Genomic DNA, 8444 nt, shown 5'->3' with positions numbered 1-8444 from the left:
CCCCAAAAAGAATTCATGGCTCCGCCACTGATCAGGGGGGACATAATACCTACACCCTGAGTAGAACTACCATTACATGAATCTATGAAGAGGACATCCTGTATAAAGTCAGGGGCCTCATTTACCATAAGGTCAACAACATGACCTCTACTAACAAAGTGCGCTAACCGATCTGCCACACCATTTGCTTTGCGGTGGATATGCCAAATTCTAAAGAACTCAAAACTTTGAATCATAACAATGCAATCTTCTAAAATTCGACTCACCTCATAGGGAAGAAATTCCCTATTATTCAACGCAGTGACAATAGCCACCGAGTCACTCTCCATCTCTATATTCCTCCAACCTTGGTCGATAGCTATTTGCAGGCTAGCTCTACATGCCTCAACTTCACTATGAAGAGCAGAGCGGAGATGACTGAAATGCTTTGACCATGCTGCCACAAATGTACCACCCACTCCTCTAATAATCATACCAACACCTCCACACCCGGTATTGATATTATAAGCCCCATCACAATTTAGCTTAAGCCTTCCAGAAGGAGGAGCCACCCATTTTTGTGATCTAGACCGCAGCTTCCAGTTCCCACTTAGTGGGTGCCAAAATTGGTACTCTTGGAGAAGTTTCATAGACCACATTGCCACATGCCTAGGATTAAAGCTTCCTCCATTCCATAACAACCTGTTTCTCTCCTCCCAAATGGCCCACAAAAACATAAACAACATATCAACCTCTTCCTTATTCAGTATGTGCACCATTCCTTCCAACCACTCCCACAAATTTGAAGCTTCATGGTTATGAGCACGCAACCCAATTGGTGAGTGTATCCACATGCATGCAATCACCTTACATTCCTTGAATAGATGAATACTAGTCTCAGGTTCTCCCATGCAGAAAAGACAAAAACCATCACCCACCGAAACCCTTCTCCTTGATAACGCTTCTTCTGTAGGAAGAATTTGTTTGAGTAATCTCCATGCAAAAGCTCAGACTTTAGGTTGTACATTAGCCTTCCACACCCTCCTCCACAACCCGAGAGTTGCAGTATGGCCAGACGAAGATGAGGCTTGTACCCCCAAACTTTCCATGCTTCTTGCTACCTTATACCCACTCTTCACTGAATACTATCCTCTCTTATCATAATGTCATATTAACACATCTGCCCCCTTCTTGCACTGAAAGGTATCCGTCGTGTCATATCCACCTCTTCACGGGTAATAAATTCTTCTAGCCACTCCAGAGACCAGCTCCGAGAATCCTCATCGATGAGGTCTGCCACCACCAGATCCTCTAATCCCTCCATAACTGGCAAACAAGGTTTAAAGGTGTACAGTCTCGGCAACCATGGATCATTCCAAACCGAAATAGAGGTTCCAGAAACCACCAAATACCGCGAACCATTAACTAGAACTTGCTTACCCTTCATGAGGCTCTTCCAAGCATAAGAGTCTCCTGGCTTCACACTTGCTTTCAAAAAATTTGAATTAGGGTAATATTTTGCTTTAAGGACTCTAGCAAGTAGAGAGTTAGGTTCCTTCAAAATCCTCCACCCCTGCTTTGCCAACAAAACCTGATGGAATTGCCACATATTTCAGAAACCAAGACCACCCTCATCCTTCGGCACACACAATTTATCCCAAGCCATCCAATGAATCTTCCTACCCCGCTCTGTATCCCCCCACCAAAACTCCGCCATGAAACGATGCATCTCCATACACATATGCTTTGGTAACTCAAAGCAACTCATAACATATGACGGAACCGATTGAACAATAGCCTTAATCATCACTTCCTTCCCAGCCATACTCAGAGTCTTGTCTTTCCAACTTTTCATCTTATTTTTTGTTTTCTCCAAAATGAACTGAAAAGCTTCAGATTTAGAGTAGCTAACCTCTGTTGGAAGACCGAGGTACTTATCATGCCTATCAACTCTTCTAACCCCCAACACATCTGCTAAGCTCTCTTGAGTATCTCGGTTCACATTTCTTGAAAAACATATACTACTTTTATCAAAGCTCACACATTGTCCCGATGCTTTCTCATATACCTCCAAGACTCTATTAATTAACCTGCTCACACTCCTCCAAGCTAGCTCTCATAAAAATGAAAGAATCATCAGCAAAAAACAAATGTGTAATTGGAGGAGCACATGTAGCAACTGACACCCCATGAATGCGATCCTCCACTTCAGCTTTCCTCAACAACCTTGAAAGCCCTTCGGTACACAACAAAAACAGGTAGGGTGATATTGAATCCCCTTGTCTGAGTCCCCTATTTGGCAGCAACTTTCCTCTAGGCTCTCTATTTAATATGAATGAATAAGAGATTGTCTTCACACAAGCCATGATCCACTCTACCCATTTTCGATTAAAACCCATACTTACCATCATTGCCTCCAAGAAAGGCCATTCCACCCTATCATAAGCTTTACTCATGTCTAGCTTCAAAGCACCATAACCCTGCCCACCTCCAAAGCACCTCTTGAGGAAATGAGATATCTCAAAAGCCAGAAGAGAATTATCTGAAATTTGTCGACCTGGGACAAAAACACATTGGTTTGGAGAAATGATATCACGAAGCAGACCCTTTAGTCTATTAGCAAGAACTTTTGAACCAAGCTTATAAATCACATGACACAAGCTTATCGGCCTCAACTGTTGCATGTTCTCCAAAGTTTTCACTTTTGAAATTAACGTGACATTCGTACAATTGACCTGCCTCATAAGACTTTCTGAGTCCATAAAACACCTCACCGCCCGAGTGACACCTTCGCCGACCAAAGACCAAAACTTTTGATAGACATATGGGGCAAAACCATCCGGACCTGACGCTTTAAGAGGTTGCATCTGCTTGAGGGTCTGGAAAACCTTCGCTGTCTCAAACTCTCTAGTCAAAACTGCATTCATATCATGGGTAACTACCGCCGAGAAGAGATCAGTGAAAACATCGAAATTTGAAGGACAAATGGATTGAAACAACTCGCCGAAGTACTCCAACACAATCCGCTCTAAATCATTATCCTCAGTACACCACACTCCATTATTATCATACAAACCCTTAATCTGATTCCTCTGCCGCCGATTACAAGCCCTTTGATGGAAAAATCGAGTATTTAGGTCTCCTTCTCTTAGCCACAGGACTTTCGCTCTTTGCTTCTAGTATAGGTGCTCGTAGGGCTGGGCACTTAGTACCAGAATCCTGATCCCATATCGGTCCCGTCCTGAAAGTTAGCATGACAGGATGGGACGGGATAGGTTTTGAAAATGGCAATCCCGTCCAGTCTCGTCCCGTTATGGTAGTATTGAAACGGGATCGGGTCTATCTCGAAAAATCCTGTCCCGTCCCGTAATATTAGAATACCTAATTTTAATCATTTTATATACAAAACCATCCCCCCACCTGCAACACACACATGCTCTTCTCCTCTCTCTCTCTCCCACGCAGATCCACCCAAAAACAAAACAAAAAACAAACAGAAACCCCCTAACAAACAAAACCTTCTCATTCTCCGCCTCCGACCTCCTCACCTTCCTCTTCCTCTCCCTTCTCATCTTCTCCTTCCGCACAGTCGTCAAAAATGGCACCCACCTTCTCACCGTCTTCATCGACCGCGACCCTTCCCTCAAGTCCCTCCTCTCCCACCTCGACCTCGTCGCATCCAGATCTTCCCCCACCCCCGCAGACTCCTCCTCCTCTCCCGTCTCGATCTCGCCGCCACCGCCCCTTCCTCCACCTCACCCACATCGGAACCCTCGACAACCTCTTCGGCTCCTACCGTAAAGCCCCCATCTTCATCTTCTCCCACTTCTCCTCCTCCTTCTCCCACTTCTTCTATGCCGAAATTGATGACAAAGATGAGAAAGATAATAATTCAGAGATGGATATTTTGATTATTTTCAGTTTTTTTTTTCTGAGGGTTAATTTTTCGGGATCGGGACGTACGGGATAAATTTCTAAAAACGCATTCCCGTCCCGTTCTTTTATTTTCGAGACGGGACGGGATTCACCAAATCCCGGCCCATCCCGTCTCGTGCCCAGCCCTAAGTGCTCGTGGCGTAAAAGATCATTTAATTTTGACTCCAACTCCACACGAGTCTCCTCCAAGCCTACCAGAGTACCCCGATCGAAAAACACAGCTAGTTTTGATCTAGTTTGAGAAATCTCCTTGCAGAGGCTCCCAAACTTTGTTTTACTCTACGCAATAAGTCTCCTCCTAGTATTTTCAATTTTTTTGCAAACTGACACATAAGGGTCACCGTCATCCACACCTCCCCAACTCTGCTCAACTACCCCTTTACACTCCACGTCTTCCAACCAGAAAGCTTCAACCCGAAACTTCTTTTTCTTCTTCTTCTTTCGTGGTTTTGTTGCCCTGACTTCCAGCAAAATTGGAAGATGGTCAGACCTTGAGGGGTTTAGATGTAAGACTCTCTAGGCCAGGAACTTTTGTAGCCACTCTCTTGTTGACATATATCTATCTAGCCGCTCTTTAATCAAAATACCACCTTTGTTTCCCTTGCAAGTGAAACACGGACCAAAATAATACATATCACGTAAGTTACAATCCTCCAAGCACTTAGCAAATGCCTCCATCTGCCTCGGACACCAGGGAGGGCCTCCTTCCTTCTCTCCCGACCTAAGAAGATCGTTACAATCACCACCAACAACCCACGGCCTTATGTTATTTCGACCAAGTTGACGAAGAAGACTCCAAGTCCGCTCTCGGTCCTTTGTTTTTGGTTCACCGTACAAACCTGTAAATCTCCATATTTGTGGATCACTTTGTTCACCAATTAGACCGTCGATATGAGACTTTGAGAAAGACTTCAATGTAACTTCAACCTCCTCCTTCCACATAAGGCCCAACCCATCAATTCTGGACACCCTACCTTTGTTGATGTATAGTTTCATTCATGTACATGTAAATGATTATATATTGAAAGTTTACATGCATGTAAAATGATTAGTTAATACGGACAATGCTCATTAGCTCTAATTTTAAGAATTTTATTCCCACCAACAAATTCAGATTTTAAAATTCTCAAGAGCCAACTTAAACAAGAAAAAGACTATTATATCCTTAATGATTTAAATAAACTACAATAGACCATTATAAAAACAATAAAATATCTATTTTGAAATAAATATCAATGACCGGATTTTTGCAACCAATGACCGTTGACCGTGACTCCGGCAACCGTTGACCACCTATTGGGGTCAGTAGGACCTCATATTGGGGGCAGTAGGACCCTTGAACTTAACTGTGTACTTCTGTCATTTATAACATGTCCATATTGAGGTCAGTAGGACCATCTATTGGGGTCAGTAAGACCACCTATTGGGGTCAGTAGGACCTCCTATTGAGTCAGTAGGACCTTCTGTTGGGTGTAATATAGCCACCTATTGGGGTCAGTAGGACCTCCTATTAGGGGCGGTAGGACCACCTATTGGGGGCAGTAGGACCTCCTATTGGGTCAGTATGACCTCCTACTGGGGGCAGTATGACCCTTGAACTTTACTTTATGCTTCAGTCGAGAATTATTTTACGGCTCGAAAGTTCCATATGTTTCTTCTTCTTCTTCTATATCAGCAGATATGTTCTGAAAGAAAAATACAATACATATCAGCCAATGTATATTAGTCTATATGTTTAATCCTTTCTAAATTCATTCTCAGTCGGTACGTGCATCATCACAAAAACAGGGCTAAAACCATTGACAAATATAGCAATAATTCAATATGATTAACAAACCCGTATTAAAATCAACATAAAGAAAATAAAATAAAAAAGACTAAACAAAGGTTGAGCTAGCTAGATACCCTCACTCTGATTGAACTTGCAATTGATGGCTTTCTTGATGGTTTTCTAAAGCACACCAACAGACCTCGATCTTTGAGCAAACTACCCATGTATAGGGTCATATAACGGTGAATGAATGAAATCATGAACCTGCCCAATTTCAATTTATAAGCTTTTTTTTTCTTTTCTTTTTTTTAATCCCCACAAACCTTGAACAAAAGTAAACATATGATTCCATCACATCCTAATTGCATCACCAGCCCTATCACATCCCAATTGCATCACCAGCCTCCATTTGCTTCGTCTTCGTCTTCGATCTGCATCTATTCTCTCTTAGAAGATGAACCATGCCTTCACCAAGCTTGTCCTTCCTTCTCGGACCCTCAAAGCCCCCGAAGACGGCAAGGCTTGAACCTTATCTGAGTTTCCGGACTGAGATCGTCGACGGCGGCTTCTATGGCCCAGATCCAAGAGAGGTCACCTTCTTCCTCAACATCGCCGAGACCCTTGGCGCAGGTGATGCACTCGCCGGGGCTCGAAGTGTTGACGCCGACGACGAGAACGATGGTTTGACCGGAGAGAGAGAGAGAGAGAGAGATATATATATATATATATATATATATATATATATATATATATATAGTAGGAAGAGAGAGAACCGAAAGAGAGGACATGAGAAAGAGATAAAGGAGGGGTAATTTTGTCAAAAAATCACAAAAAGTTAAAAGTTTTGTTAGTGGGAATAGATCCTAAGAGTGTGTTGGGTTGATGGACATTTTAAAATCTTATTTTGTTAGTGAGAATAATTTCTCTAAAATTAGGGCTGATGAGAATTTTCCCTAGTTAATAACTAATCGATTATGATGATGAATATGACAAGATGCAACGAGGAATGAGATTATATAGTTCAAAATATCAAACTAGTCATTATTACGTGACATATTATTATATGAAAATGAGGTCAAATCATTACAAATATATATAATTGTAACCATTTAGTCTTACAATAGTGGTGTAATTGACCATCTTCAAAAGGTTTGGGGGTGCCATGGTCTTACTGTAGCTCCGTGAGTGTCCAACTGAGAATTAATCAAAAGCTTTGTGCAAGTCTTCAAAATATCGACGAAAGAAGATGTTGTTGAGTGAAGACTCCGATCCCTCTCACAAAATCGTCAATCGTCGCGTCCTTTTTAGAAGTTAAAGCAGATCGGAGAAATCATCTCTCCTCGGTTCAGTTTGTAGAAGAAACAACGAGAAGCTAGGACTGAACCCCAAGCTAGCTAGCTGCCCTCACTCGATTAACTTGAGTACTGTAGTCACAAAAACAAATTTCGGTACATGAATTTCATAGATCTATGTTATTCTTGATCAAAATTTATTTAAGTATAAAACAAACACTGAACTCTAATCTTACAAGTATGTTCGCCGACTACTAGTGGATCATAAAAGGATTATATACTTTCATTTTATTACTTTGAGGTCGGAGTTGATTTCAATTCTATTTACCTTTTAAATTTTCTAATATTCATTATTCGTTTCCATTTATCAGTAAAATGAAGTTACTCTCAAACCTCAAAGATTTAAAAGGGTACACTAAATTTAATTATACCCTAAGTTTCCCTCTCTGACTCGATTAGCTAGCTAGCAATTTAGCATCCTAGATCAACATACTCGTTTGGCTAAAGCAAGTGTGGTAGACTTATCGTGTAGGATAATTTCAAAGAAAATAGAAATAATGTTCTAGGATATTCTCTATGTGTGCCTTGGCCTTATGCCAATAGGATATGTAGTTAGACTAGATATATGTATTCATATCCTTACCATATTGGTATTGTGTAATTGCCTATATAAAGGGCTCCTATCAATGAATAAGATGATGACTCTCTTGCTATCTCTTTGTCTCTACACTTTATCCTTCATCACGTTATCATGCACTTTGTTCTAACCCTAGAGCCAATAGCCCACCATTTTTTTCTAAACCCTAAAAAACCAAAACCCTAAAATCGGACAGCCTTGTTTTTCCCGATTTCCGACCAAAATTCCAACTGCCCTCTGCCGGAATTTTATATCCCCAGAAAGCTCTCTCCGCCCCGGATCCAACGCCGCCGGTCTCACCCTGAGAACCGGCAGGAAAGTCTCCGAACCGGCCGCCGGAAGATTCCAGACCGCCGTCGCTACCGACCACCAGTTCACCACCTTCCCTTGCTCCGATCAACCTGAAATTTTGACAGCAGCTTCCCCATCCAGAGCTGCTCCTCCTATCAAATTTTCAGCCCCAAATTCGAAGTATAAGTAGGCGAAACGTTATTTCTCCTCTCGGCAGCCTCTAGAAAGGTATGTTTTTTGAAACCTTAAACTTTTCCAAGTTCAATAACTCGGGGAGGATAAAATCTTTCCTCCCTTCTCCATCTCCATTCTATGCTTGGGATTTTGTGCGTGCAGGTACCCAAATCCCGGAATTTTATTCGCGGGTCAAGAATGTGTTTAATCATTCTTGTTTCTTTGTCCGGGTTGTGTTTGATCAACCCCGACCTTTTATCGGATTGTGTTTGATCAATCCAATGCCTTTTTCCGAATTGTGTTTGATCAATTCGCGGCTTTTTCGGATTGTGTATGATCAATCCGAATGACAAACCATTAAAAG

General features: G+C 41.9%; 1 protein-coding gene across 1 annotated transcript in view; it reads right to left on the bottom strand.

The window, feature by feature from the left end:
* The window catches only part of LOC101299608, a 1626-nt gene extending 868 nt beyond the window's left edge, over positions 1–758 (bottom strand). Inside the window, exon 1 of the mRNA XM_004305741.1 lies at positions 50–758. Within this exon, the coding sequence (XP_004305789.1) occupies positions 50–758 (709 nt within the window). The remainder of the gene's footprint in view (positions 1–49) is intronic.
* Between the last annotated feature and the right edge of the window lie 7686 nt (positions 759–8444).

The sequence above is a fragment of the Fragaria vesca genome, linkage group LG6, assembly GCF_000184155.1.
Source record: "Fragaria vesca subsp. vesca linkage group LG6, FraVesHawaii_1.0, whole genome shotgun sequence".
Lineage (NCBI taxonomy): Eukaryota > Viridiplantae > Streptophyta > Magnoliopsida > Rosales > Rosaceae > Fragaria > Fragaria vesca.
This window is presented reverse-complemented; position numbering and strand designations above follow the sequence as displayed.